This window comes from Apaloderma vittatum, unplaced genomic scaffold, assembly GCF_000703405.1.
Source record: "Apaloderma vittatum isolate BGI_N311 unplaced genomic scaffold, ASM70340v1 scaffold9489, whole genome shotgun sequence".
Lineage (NCBI taxonomy): Eukaryota > Metazoa > Chordata > Aves > Trogoniformes > Trogonidae > Apaloderma > Apaloderma vittatum.
Genome location: NW_009734579.1, coordinates 4,141 through 29,518, shown reverse-complemented (window position 1 = coordinate 29,518; position 25,378 = coordinate 4,141). Strand labels below are relative to the sequence as shown.

The following is a 25,378-nucleotide window of genomic DNA, read 5'->3' as shown; positions in this document are numbered from 1 at the left end:
TTCTTCTTTTTTTTTTTTTTCCCTTCAAAGTTAACGCTGCCAGGGGTTAGGGCTTTAAGAGAGAGACCCAATACCAAGAGGCTTGAAAAAAAATTTAATGAGCTAGTTAACACTGAACAGCGAGGACTAACCTAAAAACTGATCCCACATCCCACTTAAAATATTTACAATATCGTTAGAGGTATGTACATTGTAACCACGTCCCTTACAGTCTATTTATAGATGAGTTCCTTAGGAATTACACCTGTGCCGCCTGGAAGATGAAGAGCACGCTGTGGCAAAGCGACGCAGGCCGCGGGGACAAGGCCGGGCTCAGAACCCCCCTGTGCCGGCCTGTGAGCCGTTCCCAGACGCAGCGGCAGGACCAGCACACTGCGCTGCCCAACTCACCCTGCTCGAGGGAAAAAACCAAAAACGAACCAACCCAGACGAAACGGCAGCCCTCTGTGCGAGGGTACGGGGAGTCTGTGATCTCCGAGACATGGGCTTACAGTGATCGGCATCTCCAAACATCTCATTCACCCCAAATTCTGCTGCCCCACTGACGGTCTACAAACCCGTACAAAGCGGGAATCCCCCCAGGAAGAGAAAGTCACGTAGTAAAGCCTAATTTTGTGACATCCTGAAATTACACGACAGAACAGCACCTCTTGGAAAAGTTTCATGGTTCAAGCAAGAGAGACAAAGCAATACAACAAGTAAGACCAGATTCATAGCTCTAAGTTTTAAAGTCCAGCTAGCAGAATGAGATCCTCTTCAGGCATTCCTTTATTCGGGACACCTTCACTTCTTATTTTCTGAAGCAGAGCTTATCTGTACTGAAGTGGGGCAGTACCACCTTGCATTGATGTTTTATGTACTTTCTGAACTCCCTTCTGCTGCTTTATTTCCCCCTTCCAGAAAGAAACCCCAGGAGTTCCTGAAAAGCATTTCTGACAAAGAAATTGTAGAGTCAGCCACCAAGCTCAAAACAATTTAAGTACATTGGTAAGAAAGTCACAGAAAAATGGACAGGCAAATGGATAAACCTGAGAATGCAAGTGAGAAACTACTGGGCGAGGTTTTAGTGTCAGACCAATCCAATACTTACTCAATGGTTTAATAGGATAAATAGAGGAAAAGCTAATTAAATTAATCTGATTTACTAGAAAATATTAAGCTTACAGATGATACCATGTCTGCATAATTTTAGAAAAATCATTGATTTCATGGTTTATTTTACAATAATTGGATTAGTCTACAAGTTAAGGCAAACATACTAATGCATTTGCTTTTCTTTTTAAATCATAGTTATAAAGGTTACACAAAGTTCTCCAAAATTTCTAAGAAATGTTCACAATTGAAAAAAAGATTAAGTTTCTTGATATCAGTACATGGAAAAAAAAAACTAGGACAGTGTATACAATGCCATTATAGTAACAATATTCAAATATCTAATGGTAATATTTAGGCCATTTGAACAATGTGCTTCAAATGCTGAACTTCTGAAATTACTTACAAAGGTAAATAAGATTGGTAGCCGTATCATAGTATTCATAACATGAACATAATTATATTGGCTATTTTCACAAAAACAGAGCATTTGGTTTCCAAACAATAAAAGCATATAATGATTAAATAAACATGAGTATGGTATGTATAACAAGTACGTTGTTGCTTCATGTAGTCTGGAGCTACTTTCAGGTGTTTGTTTTAATTCTTTTGAAGGAAGGAGCTTGCTTATGTGCACTTTGTCAAATGTTTTCTCCAGGGAACTGTGAATGCCTATTTAGAGTCATGAAAACAAAATCCAGAGGAGGGCAGCCCTTGTGAGTGGGAGGACGGAGCGTAGCTTATGTGTCACCATTTAACACTGCCAGGCAGCTCTGCAGCAGCTGTAAGTTACCCTGCAAAAATAAACACAAATATGACCACATTTCCCTACTTTCTTTTACACTTGTGGCAAAAAGATGGGGTTTTATACTAGCAATTACACCACTGAAAGAGAACAAACAGGTATTCAGCTTATGCAGAAATATTTATGTAACTAACTTTTACGTTAAAGAGGTTTTTGAATGTAGGAGCATTGTGTTGTGGAACTAAACAGCCAACTTGAGATTCAAAAATAAGCATTTAGTATACTTCCCATGTTTCTTCAGAAGTTTTTTTACTCGTCTAGCCACAAAAACTATTTACTGCAGAGCACTGTCATAGCAATTAAGGTCAAAGTTTAAAAATTTTCTTTTTTTTTTCCTCTATATAGTATTGCTATTACTCTGTCACCGGAATATCAGTCCCAAAGCACAAGTATTTATCTATTATATTGAATTCCTCAAGAAGTGTTAGCCAATGCACAGCACTCAGAATATCCTGTCTACAGCAGCCATCTAAACTGTTTGCGGACAGGCCTTGTTTGAAAGATAAAGACAGATTTACGAGCTAAGCCAGTCATCCCAGTTGAGTTCAACCATGAGAGCTGGAGCTACAGAAGCGATTATCAGAACATCACCTAATCTGTATCTCTAAGGCCAAGTTCTGCCCTTCTTTTCAAACACCTGTAGGTCAGTTTTTAACCTTATTTAAACCACTCTGACTCTACCATAAAACCATACAGATTCCTGAACAAATTTAAAGAACTGACACTTAGAAAGATACCCTTGTGAATTAAGCAAATGTGATTGACAAATACACCAGGATTTACTTTCAAGGTAAAAAAAAACAAAAACCAAAACCCACACCCAACCTGGTGTTCACAGTATTGTTTTCTGCATTCATTTATGCTTAGATCACTTCAAACTATTGGCTATTCACTACGAAATAGCTGTACTAGATTTGTTCCCAATCTCTGCCTAAGAAACAATGTTAAGGTGTCGACAGTGTTCCAAGTAATTCCTACCAGGTTCAGAGAAAATGCAAGAACAAAACAGTCTGCATGCCCAGTCATAAACATGGGAGAAACTGCTTTGTTCTAAACAATTGTTGGATCAAGAAAGAAACACATAAAGAAAACCTCAAACAAAAGCATATAAACTAAACAGTATCAGCAGCTGTGATTTGAATGTCCTTGATAAACAGTCCAAGCAAGTACTAAAGAATCTGCAATTCTTACTTTTTCAGCTGAAAGCATTCCGAGTGACCTGTGGTAGACATGCAGAAGGACACTCATCCCTCAGCCCCAAAAGGTAAGAAATCTTAATTCTATCCCCCATTAAGGTTCTTATAATCCAGTTTAAGCAATTAAAGGCTTCAAATTAGAAGAAAGACTCTCTTGTGTCTGCTGAATGCTTTTCAGTCCTCTCCAGAAGACAGCAATTTCAGTTACAGCTTCAACAGGTTTGTTTTTTTTCTTTCCTTTTATGCCTGTACTGGCAGAGGACAGTCACAAGCTCTTTAAAAGGCTTGTAATTCGATGATATGAACAAGTTCAATACACGAGATGCATGGGGACATAGTGGCCCATCTTTGCAGTGTACAAGACACATAAATCTAAGGTCTGTTACTGAACAGCTGATTATTAGCTGTAAAGAAGTAAAGAATTAAAAGGAGTCCTTTAGTCTGAAGTCTTCAGTCTTCAGACCCAATGCTTCAGTCTGAAGTATAATTGTGGACTGCATGCATGTCACCTATCGCAAAAGTGTGACAGTGATCTTCTGGCCATCTCTTTACAGCCCATCAACAGCATGAAGATATTTGCAATTCACAGGCCACTACACAGCACTCTAAAGAAAAGCGGGTACCAAGATGTCATAGAATCATAGAATGGCCTAGGCTGGAAGGGACCTTAGAGATCGTCTAGTCCAACCTCCCTGTTGTAGGCAGGGACACCTCTCGACTAGACCAGGCAACACATGGGGACATACATCAGTCATTTCCAGACTCGGCCAGCCAGTCTACTGACATTTCCCAAATAGGCAAATCATTCATTTTGATTAGATCAAATTTACAAAGTTCACAAGAACAATCTTAAAGACATTACTCTTTCTGGCTGCAGCAGCTGGCATCTTGACTTACATCAGCATAGCTCAAGAAAGTCCAATAAATTCAGATTCAGGAAAGTGCTTCTTGCCAACTCAGACGCCTAAGCTCTAGATATTACAGCTATTGGCAGAACCATGACAGAAATATCCATTTCAGGAAAGAAAGAATTACTGACAAAGCATTTAACCAAATCCCTTAGCACTGGATTTTGCTTACTCCCTTCTTCTGTCAGTTCCAAACCGACATCTGTTGGTAGTAATGCAACAAATTCTTTTTTCCACAAAAACTCATAGAGGAAAAAGTGTAGATATTAGTATTTGTGGTAAGAGATGATTAGATTTTTTTATTCTAAGGAAGTGGCTATCCAGTTACACTTCATATGTCAAAAGACTCTAACAAGTAGAGCCAAGGCTATAAATTCTATAAGCATATGATTATAACCTTAACAGTTTCATCAGCTATCAAACACGAACATGAAGTCCAACACAGGAACACCTCAAAATTCAACTGTTTAAAATACTGAATAGGTTTAAATACAGTTTTTGCACTAAGTGCACAAACATTCAATCAAGTCTTACATCAGCTAGAGCCGCATAAAGTAATGAAGACAGACAGACACAGAAAACAGAAGTTAAACACTGCCTTGAGGGTCAGTCAAGAGAGAATGGCTGTAGGAAAAGAAACATCAATCTGTTTAGAGTGGGTCAGAGACCAAGCAGAATCTACAGCTGAAGTTTGGCAACTACTTTAAGTTAAACCAGGGTACATGGTGCTGATAAGAAGGCAGCTCGCTCTTATTCCCAGCCAAGACTGTGTTTTGACACAAGGAATGCTATGAAAACAAGACCGAAAGTAAAGCTTAGAAAATCCAGAGGAAATTTTAGCTCCATCTTACTACACAGCTGCACACATAATAGCATCAACATAAGGGAAAGGAACAGAGTCATGTGTTGTCATCCTTCCTGGCAGGAGTCTGCACTTGCATCAACTTGCAACACACAGCCTGATTTTTAGCTTTTTCAAAAGTTTTAAGCTGCAACCAGGAAAGAATAAGAGGATATTAGCAGATTAAAACAAGTATTTTATGAGGAAGTAGTATAAACGTAAGTAGGCAGAGAGAGTACACTTAGTATTTGTATATACAGTGTCATCAATTCACTAAAAGTTTAATTTCCCTATCACCCTCAAATCTTCTAGAGGCACAGAGCCAGACAACTCAGAAAATGTGAGCCGTGTTTCAGAATCTTCTCACAATACATTCCAGCTTCCTCAGTACAGAGATCTCTGTGTTTTGGGATTTGTGTTTTTCTTTCCACACAGAGCAAATAACCTTTAACACGAAGTCATGCAGCAACCTTCACTGCAGCTAAATTCCTCCCAGGTGAGTTCCAGCACCCATTGCTGCATCATATTTCACCTCTGGGCTTTCTGTGCCAGGCAACTCCAAAAGACACACGGATGGACCAATTCAGACAGATGCATCTGCATGACATCTAGTCTGGAGGTATTCATTCCAGGAAGAAAAAAAAAAACAAACAAACAAACCAACCACAAACACACAACTAATGCAACACAATAGCAGACTTGTAGCACAAGCCTGCAGCCCTGTCGTCTGTTGCCCTCAGTCCCTGCTCACCACTTAGTTTCTTGCTGGAAGGAGCACTTAGACCTGAGTAACAGATCATGTTGCAAAGTCTGGGAGTGCTGTGCTCCACATGCCAGTGTCAAACCAAGCAATTTCCACTTTGGGGCTGGTAAAATTTCACCTGCCTCCAGTAGCTGCAAAACCATGAAGACAGCGACTGCCACAGCATCAGGCAAATTATTTTGTCCAGGACCTTAAAGCAGGGGGCTTTAGATCTGATATCATTCATTTATTGCCTGCATGAAAAAGCCGCTTTCTTTTTTGCTTCTACCAGCCCTCTTTTGGCTCTACTGCAAGAGGAATTAGGTGTCTACAAACACACCAGCTTAGCCCAGCCAAAATCAGGGCTACTTAGCCTCACCTTCATGAAATGTGAGCACTGTTCACGATTTACATTGCAACAAGTATAAAAACATCCTCTCTGGGACAAGGAGAAACCTTCATATTCCCCTAACATTGCTCTTCACACATCAGGGCACGATGTCCTCTCAAAAAAGAGCAAAGTCTTTCCTTATCTTCTTTCTTCCTTTTATGGAACTACCTCAAAGCCTCCAGCAAACCATGTCACCTTTCAATATTCTGTACAGACTAGTAACTTATCCGTAAGACTATCCTCAGATATGCTGGTTAGAGCATTAAGAAGAAAACTTCCCATTATAAAAATCTAAAAATATGATCTCTTTCACTCATAAATTCTGTAACAATCCCACCAGAATCTGTAGAAATAAAAGCACAGCAAACTGATCCATCTGTAGTAGTTCGTTTTGAATAAACATGAAACAAAGCCTTTGAAAAAACAGAACTTTCAAACTTACTGAGGAACAAAATATCCCTTTATTCAGCAAGTCATTACATGAGTTAACATTTCAAGAACTGTCACCCTTAGCCAAACTTACCTTTTATAGTTTTAAGCTTTAAACACTGAAAATGGTCCAATGAATCTTACAAAGCTCCATGATAAATTAGGTGAAATGGGTCGGGGAAAAAAAAAAAGTTCACCTTCAAAACCAGGACTACAGTTCAAAACTTCTCCTATAGCCTTATATACTCCTTGTTAGTAAATTTACTAAACTAAGTCAGAATGAGATAGACTATCTGAAGAACTACATCTTAAAACACAAGCTGTGGTGACAAATGAAGAACTGCTAAGAAAATTCCAGGTAAACTAAGGGCACCAAGAGCAAGTATCAAGCAAGTTTAAAGCTACAGAAACTAAGCATTTTTTCCCCTGCCTTCTGCAGTTATGAGCTGTCAAAATTCAAGAGAATATTATTATAACATTCTGACTTGCACAGAGTTAATACAAGTGATTCGCTAAGGATACTTCAGAAGACAGAGACCTTGTTTTAAGCATTCCACCCCAAGGCATGCAGGGACTTCCACACAGGTCAGCTACAAGAGATGAAGAGTCAGTGACTGAAGCAGGACAAAAGTGCTGTGGATTCATTCCCTTAGTAAAGCATAACATGGCAGATCAATAAAAACTGTGGCATGTATGACTGCTGGGACTATTAAGTTCCCTAAAACCCATAATTGGTACATTCATGACCAAACATGGGGATTTCTGGGAGACTCAGGGTTGGATATGGACAGCTGTTACACACAGAGAAGTAGGAAGACTGAGTGGTGCCAACTATCATGAGAAGTTTTAAGATTTTGGAAGAAGTATAGCTGAATTTCTGATACAGTACATGAGAGCAAGCACTGTTCACCTGCAAAGAGCTGAGTATTGCAGACCTTATTGATTACTTTAGCAGTTAAATATTCCATCAAGCTGAACCCACACCTACAAAGATTAAAAAGAAAAAAAAATGAAGTGCTCCAAACCAATCCTGTTAACAATGCATTAGCTATATGAACAACGGGTTTGGCAGAATGAAGAATGACACTGTCACTACTGAGAAGAGTATATAGCAGCAACAAGTTAACTTAGCAGCACTACACACCTCTTAACTAGTGCTTTCAGCAGATATATTCTAAGTTATTTCAAAGCTTGGTGATCAACACTTTCAGATTTGTGATGAGAATGAGAAATGTTGAAGAGCTAACTTTTTTTTTTTAAAAAGCCACCTCCTGCTATAGGACTGATAAGAAACTGTTGTACTTGTCTATGAAATCAGAGCAGCTAACCTAATTTAAACCAAAACGTTCATTTCATACAGACTAGAAGAATCTAATACATTGTGAAAGTTAAGAACAGTACAGCCTCCTTGGCCATTGCAGTAAAAACAAACCTTTGTCTGCAACATTAAACTATCAAGTGCTAACAGAAGAGGAAGGGCAAAAAGGTTCAAAAAAGCATACTCAGAGTGACACTGACCTGACTGCAGACATGCCTGTGCTTAAGAGTTAAGCCGATCCTACACATCAAGTCCCCAACATCTGTATAACACAAGAAACCACTTCCTATCTCACAGTAAAACGTTGAGACGAAGTTTTAAAAGCAGGTGGTATTCAAACTCTGCAGCTAAAAATATCAAACTGCTGGAGAAACATAAAACCAAAGCTGAAATTGTCTTCAAGGAGATGAGTTTTCCACAGGCATCTCAAACATACCAGTCCCTCAGAGATATTTTACCCATACATGGTTTTTCTTCTCTATTACTGAAGAAAGTTCAGCTTTCTGGATGATGTTTACCTTCCATTTCCCCTTCCTGAACGTCAGTTGCTTATCACACATCAAATGTAGCTGTTTCAGTTATTCAAGCATGTGATATTTAAAATCAGTTGAAATACAGAACCAAAAGGATCACAATTACCTTAGCATGCTTTAATTCCAGTTCTGCTAGTTCCACCAGATTTTTTCTGAATGCTGCAACTCTTCTTGTCTTAAAATCTATCAGTTCTATATAAAACAAAGATAGATTCATCAACAGTATTATTGCTACCGCCTTCAACTGTTAACAGACTTTCCTTCAGGATGGCAGAGGTAAAGAGTGAGAGAAGGCAACAGGAAAAAACTGGAGTTTAATCTCAGCACATTCCAGATTCAGAGATTCTGCTACATTGTTGGATGAGAGTAAACCATCATTGCAGTTCCTCATCTCTAGCTAACCTTTCGTGAACACAAAGCTCTTTTGAAAAAAGACTGCCATGTGGATGCTTTTAAACAATTTTCTTTTTCCATGTGCACTGTTTTTTCAAGGCTGGTATGTGAAAGTCTTTAGGGAATATACTAAGCTAAAACTAGCCTGAAGAAGAGAGGAAGCAAGTATGCTTTACACATATACCTTTGTGGCTAATAAGACCACTGTCTCAATTTATAAGAATCATCAGCCAGATTTACAGGGTCAAACAACTCTTAAATTACAAAAACAGAGGAGCATGGTGTTTAAACCTTGAACAAATCTGTCCCAAGTAACAAGTCAGATGTCTACCTCAGAACAATTTTAGCTTAGAAAAAAAAAAAAAGAGACTAAGTTTCCAGGAAAAAGGCAACATATAAATAAGGTTAATTTTCTCTAGAGCTACTGTAACTCTGCAACTTCAGTGAAATCTCAGTTTATGATCTCTCTTTCTTAATATAGTATCATCTTTGCAATGGACTGCTGCCCTCACAGAAGAATGCATAAAATCAAAAGGAGACTTAAACCAATACTTTAGAAGATTACGGTTGCCTTTACTGCTATCCTATCCTATGCATATAAAGAAAAAAGTGGTTAACAAATGATCTGCACTGAGACTTTGCTCTGTCTAATGGAGCTATGAGGAGCCACAGGAAAATATAATTTGAACTTTCTAAAATAAGTGAATACTGATTAAAATATAATTGTTCTGCTTAGGAAACAAAAATCCATCTTCATTAATATATCCTAAAATCTATTAATTTTCAAGTTGTAACACAAGATCAAAGACTTCTCAAATACCTTGTTTAGCCGATTCAGAAATTTTCTCAAATTTCTGACAGCATATTTGCTGAGTAGTTTCAGCTTGCAGCACATCTTTATTTTTTGCTCTTGCTTTATCCAAAGCTTTATTAGCATTTTCATAATCCACTAGTGATCTAGATCTTCTATATAGGAGATCCTATTAAAAAAAAAAGGCACGAAATACATAGAGAGTTTACAAGAATCTACCCAAGGATTTTAGTATATACCAAGCAACTAAAAAAAAAAAAAACAACAACAAAACCAGTAAGGTTAATTTTAGTCCTTGCTGTATTTCAGTTCTTGTGAAATTACTTGCATTCACTGTACTTTATCACACAAGTCACAGGAATGTCCATACTGGGTCAGATACAGACCAAACAATATTAAATTGTGCATCTTGTCTGACAGGCTAGCAATAGACAGCTTAGATGATACTCCAAAGAGCCTAAGAAGGTGTAATCTTGAGAAATTTCACAGCTTCTAAGATTAGAAACAAACCACATTTTGATCATGTATTTGAAATACACACAGGGCCCAAGAAACAACAGTAGCTTTTTTTTGGTGCAAGTTATTGGTGTGATCTTCTAACTACAGATATTTTCTGACAAACGTTTCCTCATTCTGTCATGTTTCTTAATTATTTACATCAAACAACACCAAGAATGAAATTTTCTGTAGGTCTAGAATGCCAAATTTGGCTCACGTGTTTGAAGCAAACACACTGCAAAGACATGAACATTTTACCAACAGCTCTTCCACTGTTTTTAATTATACTGCACGACCTGGTCTTGATAAGTGGATCACACAGTTCCAGACATTCAGACCCACAGTCAGCAACTGCAGTTATTCCTTATACACAGGAGATCCAGGTTTTACAGTTGAGAAAGAAATTGCAGGCTAGAGGTGGCAGCATTTTAACCTAAGTACTGTATATTTGATGACTCCTTCTCTCTTTGGGTTTTTTTTGTCTTTTTTTTGTTAAGGAAACACTATTTCACTGAACAAAATTCCATAAATTCACCTTAGCAGCTTGAGACTCCCTTAGGTAATATTTCAGAAGATCAGAAAGTTTAAGATCTTCATCAGCAGATACCCGGGCCTCTATTTTCTGGAAAAACAGTAAGTAAAAGCATCAATTTAAAAACATCCAGGCTTTGAGTATTCACTTGTATGATGTGAATATAACATCAAATATACAATAGCACATGAAAGAGTATCTTTTTCAAAAACTAAGACTATGCATTTGTGACAGAATACTTAGAGATGCATCATGAGAAGCAGTATTACTATTTTGTATTAAAATGTAAGCAATAACCTACTGTCTGAGCAGTAATTGACAACCAGCTTTCTATTTTAGACAACGCTTTCTTCCCAATTTCAATTATATGTATCATACAGTAGAAAAACAGCAGAGAAACAAAAACTTATCTAGTATAGAGTTGCAGAAGCAGCTTTGTATTGTTTTTGAGACCAAAGGAAAACAAATTTGTAAGGTACATTTGCAGACTACTTGTGTAACTGCACATATTAAAAGGCTCAAAAGATAAATAAACTTATTTGCTTGTATCTGAATCAGACATTTCAGTGACTTGAAATACAGAGTCTGGAAATGCATTTTAAAAATCTTAATTAAAAAAAATTCTAAAAGGCAATATTTAGGTCACAGCACATAATTCCATTAACTTCATTTTGTTTAAAGTACAGATTTCTGCAGAAGCAACTGTCTGTGTTTACGAAATGCACACTTTTTAATTCAGAAGTTTTCCTGATACATAGCATGCATCTTGTGCTCTGCCAAGCTAAACAAGGCAAAAGAGACAAGATATTTGAAAATCTCATTAGTGGCATCAGCAACAGGATTTCTGAGTCAAATACTTGCAGAAATAGATCTTGACTCTAGAAAAAAAAGCAGCATGACCACCATTTTTTAAAAAAAAAATTTAGGATTGTATTTCTTTTTCCCATAACAAGTTCTGTGATACAGAGTATGGAAGGACAGAGGGCCTCTACGCATTTTAGAGGAACAGCGGCTTTGGTAGCGTGTTACATAGAAGACAGTAAGACTGCCTAGACACATTAAGTAGACTGAAGACTCCTAAGCATCAATCATTTTACAAAACAGATGACTGAAATCTTATGCTTTTCCATAAAATGGTTTGGGTTGGACAGAACCTTAAATATCATCTAGTTGCAAGCCCTCCACCATAGGCTGGGACCTCCCACTAGCCCAGGCTGCTCAAAGCCCCATTCAACATGGCCTTGAACGCTTCCAGGAATGGGGCATCTCTGGCCAACCTGTTCCAGGGCCTCGCTGCCCTCGCAGTGAAAAGCTTCCTGATTAATCTAAATCTACCCTCTTTCAGTTTAAAGCCATTGCTCCTTGTCCTGTGACTACAGGCCCCTGTCCCCAGGTCCCTGTCCAGTTTTCCTGTAGGCCCCCTTTAAATACTGGAAGGTTGCTATAAGGTGTCTCCTGATCCTTCTCTTCTCCATGATGAAAAACTCCAACTCTCAGCCTGTCTTCATCTTCATGGTCCTCCTCTGGACCCACTCCAAGAGGTCCACGTATCTCTTACACCTGGAGCCCCACCGCTGAACACAATACAGCACATGAGGTCTCACAAGAGCAGAGGGGAAGAACTATCTTTCCCCGGACCTGCTGGTCACACTTCTCTGGATGCAGCCCAGAATATGATTGGCTTCCTGGGCTGCAAACACACATTGCTGAGGTATTTTGAGTTTCCTGTCAACCAGCACCCCCAAGTCCTCTGCAGGGCTGCTCTGAATCCACTTGTCGCCCAGCCTGTATTTGTGCTTAGGATTGCCCTGACCCAGGCGCAGGACCTTGCACTTGGCCTTGTTGAACTTCACAAGGTTTGCAAGGGCCCACCTCTTAAGCCTGTCAAGGTCCCTCTGGATGACATCCCTTCCCTCCAGCGCATCGACCACACCACACAGCTTGGTGCCGTCAGCACACTTGCTGACGGTGCACTCGATCCCACTGTCCATGTCACCAACGGACACCAACAGTCCCAATACTGACCCGTAAGGAACAGCACTGGTCACTTGTCTCCAGTCAAGACATCAAAGATCACCACAACTATGAGTGTGACCATCCAGCCAATTCCTTATCCATCAGGTGTTCCATGAAATTCACGTCTCTCCAGTTTAGAGATAAAAATGTCACGCAGGACTGCGTCAAACGCTTTGCACAAGTCCAGGTAGATGACATCAGTTGCCCTTCCCTTATGCATGAATGCTGTAATCCCATCACAAAGGTCACCAAATTTGTCAGGCACTATTTGCCCTTAGTGAAGTCAATGTTGGCTGTTACCAACCACCTCCTTAGTTTCCACATGCCTTAGCATAATTCCCAAGTGGATCTGCTTCATTATCTTGCTGGGCACAGGGGTGAGACTGGCGTGTAGTTGCCCAGGTCTTTCTTTATTCCATTTTTAAAAATGGGGCTACATTTCCCCTTTTCCAATCAGTGGGAACTTCACCAGACTGTCACAACTTCTCAAATATGATGGACAGCGGTTTAGCCACCTCCTCCACCAGTTCTTTCAGGACCCACAGATGCATCTCATCAGGTCCCATGGATCTATGCACCTTCAGGTTCCTTAGATGGTCTCGAACCTGATCCTCTCCTGCAGTGGGCGTTTCCTCACTCTCCCAGTCCCTGCCTTTGAGTTCTGCGACTTGGGTAGAGTTGCTGGAGCACTTGGCAGTGAAGACTCGGAGGGGAGGGGGAAGTCATTGAGTATCTCAGCCTTCTTCACACTACAGGTAACCAGGTGTCCTGTTTTGTTCAGGAGAGGGCCCACATTTTCCCTACTCTTCCTTTTACCACCAACATACCTATAGAAGCTTTTCTTGCTGTGCTTGGCATCCCTCACCAGATTTAATTCTATCAGGGCTTTGGCTTTCCTAACCTGATCCCTGGCTGCTGAGACAATTTCTCTGTATTCTTCCCAGGCCACCTGTCCTTGCTTCCATCCTCCACAGGCTTCCCTTCTGTGTTTGAGATTGTCCATTCCCTACCACACATTGCTTAAACACTTCACGCAGAAGCATCCATAGAACGTTCACACAGTAATGTCTAGTTGACACAAGATGTCCTGCCACTTCCAGGATGTACACAAAGAATATATCTAAAAAGGTTTCATAGTACATACCCTTGTTTTGTCAAATAACTCTGATACCTTCAGAAAAAACCTGCACAAAGGAAACAGTTTGTATTACAACATGAATTTGAACAGTCTAAATACTTTTCAGAACTCAAAATATAATCAGTGTCTCGCAATAAAGACTGTAAAGGCGCTGCTTAGAATTGTAACTCGCAGAACTCTGAGAACATAATAGTTTCAAATTGTACCACTTCAAACATCTGGGAATTGTACAACTTGAGAAAAAGGGACAAACAAAGCATAACAGATGGATGCTTTTTACTAAAGACTAACTGCACAGAACCTCAGGGATACTTTATGCCTCTATGAATTAAACCCCAAACACCACCTCCTTGGGTAACAGTCCTATGATATTACCAAGCATCCCTCATTCAAATTTCAATGTACTTTTCCTCACACAGTGCACATGACGCATGCCCCACTTGGAATTCAGGGAGGCCGAGCAACAACGAGGCACATCTTCATCACAGGAGACAACGCACGGGTTCAGCCTAACAGCGGACTGAACTACACTCACATTGCACTACTCTGACAGAAGACACACACGATTCCTGACAGATGCCATCAGGCTACATCAAATCTCAATACTATAACCCAAGTAATCAAAATGTAAGCTATCTGGAAGTATATCCCTGTAATTCAGGTAAATCAATGAAAATAAGTTATCTTTCATACTCATCTCCTACCTGTCATCACACTAATCCTAGTAAGTGTACATGTTCACAAGCATCAACCTCTTTAACCTAGTTAACTAAATTTTACTTTTAGACACAGCAAACCACTGATAGATTGAAAGGCACACATCTGTACATGCAGACCATCTTCTATTTTTAAAGTTTTAGGGATTTCTGTAGATTCCTTTCTTTTCCTAAAGGCAGTAAAATTGCCAGAACAGTAAAACTATTATTTTAAGATGTTAGTACAGGGAACACCCACAAAAAGCACTTAAAGCACTTTAAAAAAAATGGTGAAAGAGTTAGGGGTTTTTTTTCTTATTCAGCGAGGACTTTTCCATCTTATCTGTGTAATACTCTACAAACAGCAGAAAAAAATTTCCAGACAAATATTCAAGCAGCCTCCTACAGAAATGAAATACTAGAGAAGAAAATAACATAACTGTAATACATTCTGGTTTTCTCATAACGAGAGCTACTGATCTCGGCAGGTCACATTTAAGACTGCTACTCAGCCAATTCCCCCGTAAGTTATTAACAACCTTACTTGCATATATCTGTGGAGTCCTGTGTTCCTAACGCATATAATGAAGAACCAATTCTATTATAGTCATCCGCCACATCTAGAAAACAAAACAAGCACTTATTTTACTATTTCATTCCTCTTCTGAGGAAAAGCAGGAAAAAAAATTTCAAGCATGTCACTTTTTATGAAGGATAACTTAACACAATAACATGGCATTCTCACTAAATAGCCAGATGATTTATCTAGGAATATTTAAGACCACTAGCAACTGCTGGGTAAATCTATTGTGCAGCTTTCTTTGCTACATGTTGGTGGAAGATGCACAAACTGGATTAAAATCTGAATCTAAAGTCTAAAACTATTTGGAAAAAAAAATTACAGTTCAACAATAACACAGAAAGTCTGTGTCCCTGAGAGCATTAAATTGAATACAAACTTGAAACTAACAAAATAGAGTGGTATTTGCACAACACCCTTTCTAGCATGTGCCTGATTTTCAGGAAACCCCTTCCTCAACAAGTGGTCACTGGTTGAAGTAGCATTAGTGTTGAAGCCTTTTTAAACAATGAAATTAGAAGCATGGTTTGTAAAGAAGGCTGCTTAATCTGACTAGTGAGGTACTGCTATACAGTAATCAAAAATCAAATCTTTGCACAGCTTGCTTTTTTAAAGAGCTTTTAGTATAAAATTAATGGATGATGAAAACAAAAAAAGATCTAATAAAAGAACAGGAAAATATATTTGCTTGTTACTTTTGAAGTTTATATGCCTTTAAGCAGAACTATATTTTTTTTTAAAATAACAAAACCTTGGTTTAGTGGATTGAGTGGGCCACCTTCCACCCAACTCCTTACTCCATACATCCCAAGGGGATCCATGCAGTGGTATTAGGAACCCATTACCCTCTCCTTCTATTCCTCCCATTTAACTGCACAAACAGGTTTTCTGCTGGAAATAGGAAGTCAGTTCTTTGCCAGCCCTCCAGCTCCCTGTTGATCATAAATTATATCCACGAACTACAGATTGCCCAAAACAGACTTCCCAGGTTATTGCTCTACTGCTCTAGCCAGAACTTGAAAAAGGTGGCATTTGTCCCAATTCACAGTTTGATACAAAGTTGTCAATAAACACCCTAGGTGATGTGAGTCTGAAAAACAGTGAAGCTTTGTCAAAACTTCGATCAATCCTTTCCCATCAGGTCCTCTACGACCTCATTTATACTAATTTTCCTGGTTCTACAACCAAGTCCAAGGCTCTCTCACTACATAGTTTGGCACCTAACTAGTTCAGCTTTAATTTTAAGAAAGCAAACAAAGCATCAGAAACCACTTCAGATGGGACCTGAAGACACAGGGTCCTCAAGTACTCTTTTAAGCCATAACTGACTCTGCCCATCTTCTAGCACAGATACTAAAGCTACAAAGGATTCAGTCTTCATACAATGGCAAGAGAATAATCTGAAGAGCTCAGTACATTCTTGGTTTAAGGTCTCATCCAATATCCACTTTAGAGTTAGTACCAATGGAGATTCAAAAAAAGGTTTGTGGTCTGGTTTTGTGTGAACTACATCACTATAGTGAACTATATTACTGCAGATAGCAAATCTGCAGAATTAAGAAAATGGACAGAATCTAGTAGTTAAATTTTGCTTTATCTAGGAACAAAAACTTAAAAATCAAGTGCAATAAAGGTCAACTTTTTTTCTGAGCCTCTCAAAACACGGTAATCCTAAACCAAACACAGCAGTCCTAAATCAAAGATTCTCTTTTCTCAAATAAATGCACTGCATTTGAGAGGACTATCCAGAAACCACATTAGTTAGCACTCGGCTGAGGAAATCAATAGCTAGGTGAAAAATCTCATCTCAGTAAAACAGGGTTTGTGCAAACCAAGCTAATGCATGCACGCATTCCAATCTCCGTTCTAAAAGGGTGAAAAAAGGAAACGTGACTTCTCAGTCTAGAACTAATTGCCCAAATCGGAGTTTTCTGATGCCCAGTGTGCCAAGAAACTGCACTGTGATGAACGCAAGCTCATCCAATCAAGAGCAACTTCACATACAGTGCTATTATTATCCACCTTCGTACTTCAATGAGTAAGAATCAGACTTAAAAAAAAATATTATTATACAAAGTGTGTTTCTCTTCAAAGGGACAGCATGAAGGGTGAACACCAGGCTGTTCTTACTCCATTTAGTCTATTACAGCAAAGGCTAAACTTTGAAAGTCAGATTAAACTTCTTTAGACTATCTGAAGACTACAACTGAAGAAATTAATTTACTTTTCACCTGCAAAAAGAAAACTAAGAACTACTGCTCCTCACAAACCACTTCTGTGCACTTTAATTAGTACTATTTTCATCCTGGAAAAAGAACTCACTTTTATGTGATCTTGTCATTTTATCAGATTTGGCAGAGGCATCTTTTACTCGGTTGTGATACTCTACAAGGAATGTTCTTTCATGTTCAAAGAAGTCATCCACATCCTACCAAAAAAAAAAAAAACAACCAAATTTTAAAAAAAAACAGGATTTCACACATTCTGTACAGAGCAAAGTAAATTTGCATATATTGTTGCTACTGTGACACGAAATGCAATTTTATTGTCTAGAACACCATTTATGTAAATTGATTTCTTCACTTATTTTATCATGATCTGAATTTTTATTAAGAATTAGAATTTGTATCAAGCATCTTAAAGGTCCAGATAACTAAACCTAAAGTGAAGGAAATAATTTCACTGCTAACTACCACGTTGGTGACATAAAAACAGAGTAAACATCAACCACTCAATAAAAGGGAAAAAAGGGGGGGGGGGGGGGGGGAGAAAGACACACAGTGGTACAGATGCTGCAGTCACAGCAGAGATTACATGAACTCCTACCTCAGGAACACTGATCTTGAGGTAAATTCCAATATTTTATGTATTAGAATTTGCGGTATTTGGTTTACATTTATTTTAGAAAACCCTCTAAAATACCACAGATGCTCAATGCCATGGAATAGACTGCAAGATGTTCTTTAAACAATGTGTTTATGGAAAGTTCTAGTTATTTTCGTTTTTTACTTTTCCTAAAGTAATAATTAAACCACAGTTATATCCACTTTCCAGCAGTTTTGAAACTCAGGATTTTACAGCTAGGAACTTTAGCTCCCTTAACTGTTTGCAGATGGAAAGTTACCACAAGAAAGAAAGGAGATAAATCACCTCCTGCAGAATTTATGCTTGTTATAAAGCAAACTTTCCAACTTTTAGAAAAGCTGAAATGAAATTGAATTTTCATTAAAATTATCTCTCCTTTGTGTGTGTGTGTTTCTTGCATTCTTGCATCTACTGCTGTTCTTAGCTTTCAAACAATAGAAGCGTGTTACAAAGCTGGTGAAATTCACAGTCACTAACAGCTACTGTACCTTTCCACGACACAAAATGACAAGCCAGAACAAAAAACAGATTACAATTTATCTGTGAATTTTAAAGAAGGCTTAATTCCACAAACAGAGAAAATAATACTGGAAGCCTTCTTTCACAGAAGCCATCAGAAAGGTCTCGGCTATCTGGCATCCCAGGCCACTGGCTCCTTCCCATGCTCAGTCTCTAATTCTTAAATCAGATATTACTACAAAAATCCCTTTTTTGTAGCTATGTAATCCTGCTTCATTAAAAAAGGGACAATGTTAATACATTTTAAATCTTGTTATGTTAAGTAGTAATCACCTTTACTCCTGAAACAATAACACCATCTGCTGATTTAACCATGTTTTTAAAGAAGTCTTCAAGTTTCTCTTTCTTATTTTTTCCACGAACACTCAACTGAAAAACAAATTATGAAGTTAGTTTTCTGGAGGCAATCAAAAGATGGAGTTTTTTTTAAAAAAAAAAAGAACTACATACCTCAACTTGCTACTCCTAAACTAGTTTTCCCGCTTTGTGCTTAGTCTTACACACTGCATTAATGGGGATAGGGCACCATGCACCCAGAATGACAGACTACTCATTTACTAGACTGTTCTTTATCATCTAAAATGCTATGCCAGAAAAAAAATTAAATCAGCAACATTGTAGCACCCTGATAATACCAAATGTACAAACTGCACATTTCAGTTATCAGTTACACAGTACTTATCATGCACAGCAGAGCTGCTCAGTTAATATAACCAGATTTTTGCCCTTTTAAGAGTAGAATGAAAGAATTTTTGACTTCCAGAAACTACAGAAGCATCTACCCCTCACTGCACTGAGGATCATGTTAGTTTCAGCCTTCTCACACTTTTCCTGTCCACCCAAATTTGCCCAACTTGGGGGAACTGAGTTCCTGAACCAGTATGCATTTGTACATCAAGCAACAAGAGGATCCCCTGCAATATACTTTTATGTTAAGCTCGACTCAGTTGAGCCTATCTTTTAATGATTTCTTCAGCATTCAGTGCTGATTTCTGCAATTTCAAAAAGCAACTAAGAACTGTTTGCAGAACGTAAGCAACCAACTCCAACACCAAATAGTTACAAATATAAAGTCCTCTCAAACAACTGAAAATTAGATGGCAACTCAGTGTGTAACGTGAATAGCCACACTAGTCCAATACCTAGGAAAAAAAGTAACTGAATTTTCACCTACATTATTAGGAAAAAAGCTCTACTTATCAGAAAATTTCAGTAGAAATCCTTTCTAGTTTTACTTGCAACAGAACTACAGTTCCAAATCTCAAAAATCAGCCTTCTGTCTTTGTTACATCATCTCTCCCCGCAAAAAAACCAAAACACTTCAGTCAAACAGCAGACAAGTATAACATTACATTAAATCAGCACCAAAAGCTAATCTTTTTAATCCAAAACATATTGGATTCCCATTAATATTCTGATGCTGGGGCTAGAGCACAGAGTCTATCTGGTTCACCAGGTGGCAAGAAAACAAATTCCTACAGACTACATTAATTTCTAACTTTTACAATACAAATATGTGTGGTACGAAGGAACTGATGCAATTTGTTCCAGGAGGTAAAATCCTCTTAATCAATTTTCCATCCTACTATAATAAAAGTAAATCTTGATTTCTCTTGCCAGCTATTCAGTTTTCAATACTCACATCCTGATTATATTCCAAGAATACATGGAAATTTAAATCCTTTCTCAAAATAGGATGTGCTGCCACACGACACAAAAACACTTCATGCATTGCAACCGTCTTCTTGAATATCGCCAAATATTCACTGGAAACAAGAAACAAGACAGACATAAGAATTTCAAGTGAAGCAATTAAGCTTGAGATAAACCTAGTGAGCAGCTCTAAGAGATTCTCAGTAAAGATACAGAATTATAAGCTAACATAATAGAGGTTATCACTGCAATATTTGATATGTACATAAATAAGTAGTACAATGTTAATACTAGGGGAAAATTTGAAGCCCTAACATATTACAGAGAGACTTCTAACGAAGATCCAACAAATATATCCTAATTTTTAAGGCTACCTAACACAGATTGGATTGCTGAAGGTGTCAACTGTCCATTCCCCAACTCCCCAAAAAATCAGGAAATTGAGATACAGACTAAACTCACTAGGCATTATGTAGCTGACAGGCAAATTCCTTCCTCCCCATCTCCATCCCCTTGCCTATTTGCACCCTCCTTACTCATTTAAATGTTTGTGTAGTTTGGTTAACTGTTTAGAAAGTGATCTTTTATCCTATGTGAAAGCACCCAGCCTTTTTGGATCAGAGCTTATGTGGATGTCTTGCTTCATAGTGGTTCTAAAAGTGAAATTAAGTGCTGCATTTGGTAGGCACAACCAAAAAAAACCAAATCACATTTAACTATGACAATCGCACAATTGCCCAGTTCAGCCAACTCAACTTTAAAGCAATTACTCATTTGTGATTTAATTAAGAGGAAGGCCTTCTTATCAATATAAGTTTGCTAGAATTCATTCTGCTTTGCAAATTCAGTAAGATGTAACTTGTATAGAAAGGAGGAAGGGGGTATCTTCCCCATTCCGAGGTCAAACAGTGACATGATAACACTTTTGCTTCCACTATGTGCAAGGAGGTTAAGATTTACATACCAGCAAACCAGCAGGGCCAGTGTTGGGAGATGTTTGATCTCAGTGAGAGTAGTAGTCATTCAGTGAAGACAAAAAAGGAGGATGCAGAGGATGGAGGTGGCAGTAGAAGAAACCCAAAGTTTTCTGTGTTATCCAACCCCTAACCAGACCACAAGAGAATCATGATCAGGGCCGCTGGAAAACCACAGATTCTTGAAAATTTATAGTGTCTGGCTAATTTCCAGTTTTCTCCATATGAAGTGTATATCTACTCTGCTATAAATTATGTTGTAGGCAACACAGATACAGAGCTTTTTAAAACATTTGCTCACAGCAGCTGGAGTTCGAAGACAAAGCGGCAGTTCTAAGAGTTCTATGTACTTTTCTTGCCAATTCAGAGCTCTTGATAGAAGCAGTCTAGAAGCAGCGTAAATATACACTTGAAAACTGAAACCAATGACAGGAAAAAGATCAAAGAAGTGAATGCATGATAAGGAAAGTGGATGAAGCAAGGAGAAACTTCACTGTGTAACTCAAAATCAAACAAAAAGCCTTAGAGCAGATATTTCAATACACATTAAATTCACAGTAAGGAAAATACTATTTTGAAGAAGTATATTCTCCTTGTGCAAAAAAAAAAAAAGGGAATGTCAAAAAAATTTATTTTGTAGTCATCGCCATATTTCTCGGGGAATTGAAGGTTGGCATCTACAGGTACAGCACCAACCACAAGAAAAAAAAAAACCTAGTTCAATCACTGCATGTATAAATCTCAGTCTCACTATGCTTACAAAATGTGGAACCCTAGAACTAAAAAAGATAGAAGTTACCTCCTCTCTTTGCAGATGTTCTGTGAAGAAAAGGACCTAACTATCTTTTTCCTTACAAAATAATGCTCAAGAACAAGCAGATTCTTTTTTCCTGTTTGAGAAGATCTTCCATGAAATTATTTCTACAATTTTCCTAATGGCTCTGATCATGATTACTAAGATAACCCTGGTTATGTAGCAACAGGATTCTCAAGCCCATATCTCACAGAGAACCATTACAGTGATTCAGAAACATGGAACAGGAAACAGCATTAAAAGCTGAGGGCTATTAAAAAAAAAAAAAAAAAAGACAACCTAAAAAGTAGTAATCAAGTCTACATACGCCTCCAGTTCTTGTTTCATCTTGGTGAATTCTTCTTTAGTCATTGATCCTTCCCCTTCTCCAAGTTTCTGCAATTTCTCCCTTGAGGCATCAAAGTCAGGCCTGGGTGGTGCTGGTGGAATCTGGAATTGAATCAATTTTTTTTTTTAATTGCACATCTTCTTAAGCAGCATCCATTCTGCACAGGAAGTGTAGATTGCCTGCAGCTTTGCAATATGTGCCTCTCTCTTTCATCATTCATTACAGAATTTATCATAAAGTCCCTCATTCATGAGTTAGACATCCTGCATTCCTATTCCAATTTTGTTCAAGTGTCCTTGAAGATTACTAAAGTATTAACTAATGGCTTCAGCAATTTAATTACAACAGAAACCAAGTAATACCTAGCTTTCCCATGATAATGAATTAAAACTTGAAATCATTATTTTCTCATTAGCTCTGTTTTAGCTTCTGTGGTAAGGATTATTTCTTGTTGAAAGAAAAAAATAATTCCATAATTGTTTTCATATCATCTATAACTCTTTAAAACTTCAAACTAAAAGAAAAATATTCCATATTTTTTGCAGGCACTACGTTCTTTCTCGCAGCACTGTTGGTATTAAAGATACATCTGTTGAAGTAACAAAGAACACAGTCAACAAGTCTTTAGGTTAATCTTGTAATATAGTATATTAACACTGAAAAAGAAAACACAACAGTCAAAGTAATCATTAATTGCTGTCAAAAAAGGGACACAGAACAAAGGTAAACTATGCTTAGATTTTAGTTCACCGCTATTTGCCCATTACATTAATGCACTACAAAAAAGAAAAATCCAGCATCTGTGCTGTCAACTATCTGAAACTAGTTATTACCATACTGAAGGTCTAGTCACTTCAAATAGCTTTCCTGACTAAAAAACAAAACAACTAGCTCAAGAATGGTATGACACATCACAGATTATCCTCATCATTATGTACCCACTAGTCAATTAAAAATATGTTTGCCTTCGGAGTCAGCAGACACCCCCCGAAACACAAGATGTATACCTAACTTTCACACCAAGAAAACACATATTCCTGTTTGTAATTAAAGTATGAACAGCAGCACCCATTTTTAAAAGGCGGTATCATAAGGTGATCATTTTGGGACAACTGTTCCCCCAAGGCTCTCACTAAACTTCAAAACATACATTGTTAAGCTGAGCACTAAGATTTTCTGTAGTTCTAGACGGTATTTGCGTATGTTTTTCTTTCCAACGGATTTACGATAAAATGATTCTGATCTTCATAACAAAAACTGAAAAAGTCTAATTACTAGAGCTCAGTTACTGCACTCTGCCGTTGCAGCTGAAACAAAGGCAACATCAAACTCGTAACTAAGTTAAACATTACCTTGCAAAAACAATACCACCAAGTTAGACAGTTCAACTATCTCCCAAACTTTTAACATAGTGGACTAAAATACTTTTGGATACAGATTAAACTGCTTACTCCTTAGGAATGAAATAAAAGAAAAGCTACAGTGACTTCCCTCTAGTCTTGCTTCAACTGTTAATTTTGTTTAATTGCATGAAATGAAGTATTAGAGCACCTGATTTGCCATTTCCATTGCATTTAAAAGCAGTCACAAAAAATACTGCAAATAAACCAAAAGAACCGTAATACTTACGATATAGCCAGCGTAGTCCTCATTCTCAACAAAAGAATCATGAAGCCAAATAAACTCTTCATGTTGCCGGACAACAGAAAATTCATTTTGTTTGAAATTTGGTAAGGAACTCTAAAAGGACAAAAAGGAGAAGTAATTACAAAAGAAAAAACAAACAACCAAAAAACCCCCACCAAACAGAAAAAAAACCACAACACCCCACCCAAACCCCACAGTGTTTTTCACTACTATATGGAAAACACCTGGAAGAAAGAACAAAAATATCCCTGTAAAAATAATGTAATCATTTAAGTAAGGATTTTACAAAAAAATTTTTAAAAGAGGTTTGTGCAGTAATAATTACCCCATCCTAATTAGTGTAGCAATCAAGTAGAATGGGTTGCCCAAAACGCCTCCACCCTCAGATGTAATTCAAAACCCAAATGGACAAGCCCTGCACAATGTGCTCTGGCTCAGCCTGACTTCATGGTGGGAGTGAGGGAGGAGACGGGATCAAATGATCTCCAGAAATTTTATTCGATCTCAACTATTCTGTGATTCTGTGATCCATAAACACAGAAATCTATTCAAAAAGGGCACCATAAACAAGCAGTAACTAAAAATCATTCTTGAATCTTATTTCATTACGGAATACTTTTTTAGAATCAGAAGCCATGGCTAATCTCACAATAACCTACACTGAAGAATACTGAGGCATATTAAAAGTCCTACCTGCACAGAAGCCAATTAATAAGCATGAGAACAGCAAGACAGCGTAACAGTGCAAAATTTGAACATCACTCTTCAAAATGGCTAAAAAGTTAAGAGGCTAAAAAACTATCTTTTTCTTAAGCACTGCAGCTACACAGTTTCTTAAACACGAGATAATTCTACTTTCTCATTTCCTTTGCATTGTGTTACACTTGTTTCAATAAACAGTTCAAGCAAACTTTATTTTCGATATAAATAAGAAAATGTTCAGCGTACAAACCCCAGCTTTTACCTTTGTATGCACAGTGAATTTCACTTTGTCCCTCTCACTGAGTGCATCTGAGATATCCACTTGTAGAGCAGCATCAGTCTGGAGATCTACATTTATTGCTCTAAGCTAAACAAAGAAAAATCTATTCAGCTTAAAGTAGAAAAAAAAAAGTTAACTATATTTCCCTTATTCTTCCCTTGGGAAGAACCCTGATCCTGCAGTACTGAACATCCTCGAAAGACTGAAGATAGATTACAAAAGACATATAGTGGGCTTATATTTCAAAGAAGCAATAGCTATTAAAGATCTAGTTTATTCACCTTCTCTTACACTATCCTTTTATTTAACAGTTCCCATGATATATAAAACTTTACAGAGCTAAGTCTCCTTGGAAGTGACTTTTTCTGCGGGGAAAAAAAAAAAAAAAAAAGAATAAAAACAAACCCCCAAACCCAAGATTTCAATCTCTTCAAAATCAGCATGAGAAATGGCAAAAGTGCAAGGAATACATGTTTTTCCTCCCCCACAAGATGAGAAACCTGAACTCTCTCACAAAACAATTTCAAAGTCACATGGAAAACAAACTGAAACAATGATCAAATACAGAATAATTGGAAGATTATCCGAGCACCGCAACATGTGGCAGTAACTGGACCACAAGCTTCAACAGCACTTGGTGAAACTAAGCTCATGCAGACCTCAGCTGGAAACGCGAGT

General features: G+C 37.9%; 1 protein-coding gene across 1 annotated transcript; it reads right to left on the bottom strand.

The window, feature by feature from the left end:
* Window positions 1–1,183: 1,183 nt before the first annotated feature.
* On the bottom strand, window positions 1,184–25,378 carry SNX6 (sorting nexin 6; the record flags this gene model as incomplete). The annotated part of the gene is made up of 13 exons (XM_009876331.1): window positions 1,184–1,886; window positions 8,362–8,447; window positions 9,469–9,628; window positions 10,493–10,579; window positions 13,650–13,689; window positions 14,883–14,958; window positions 17,241–17,346; window positions 18,576–18,671; window positions 19,945–20,068; window positions 22,051–22,172; window positions 23,701–23,811; window positions 24,683–24,782; window positions 25,360–25,378. Coding segments are annotated over 13 exons (1,181 nt in total), but the record flags the coding sequence as incomplete, so codon positions are not given.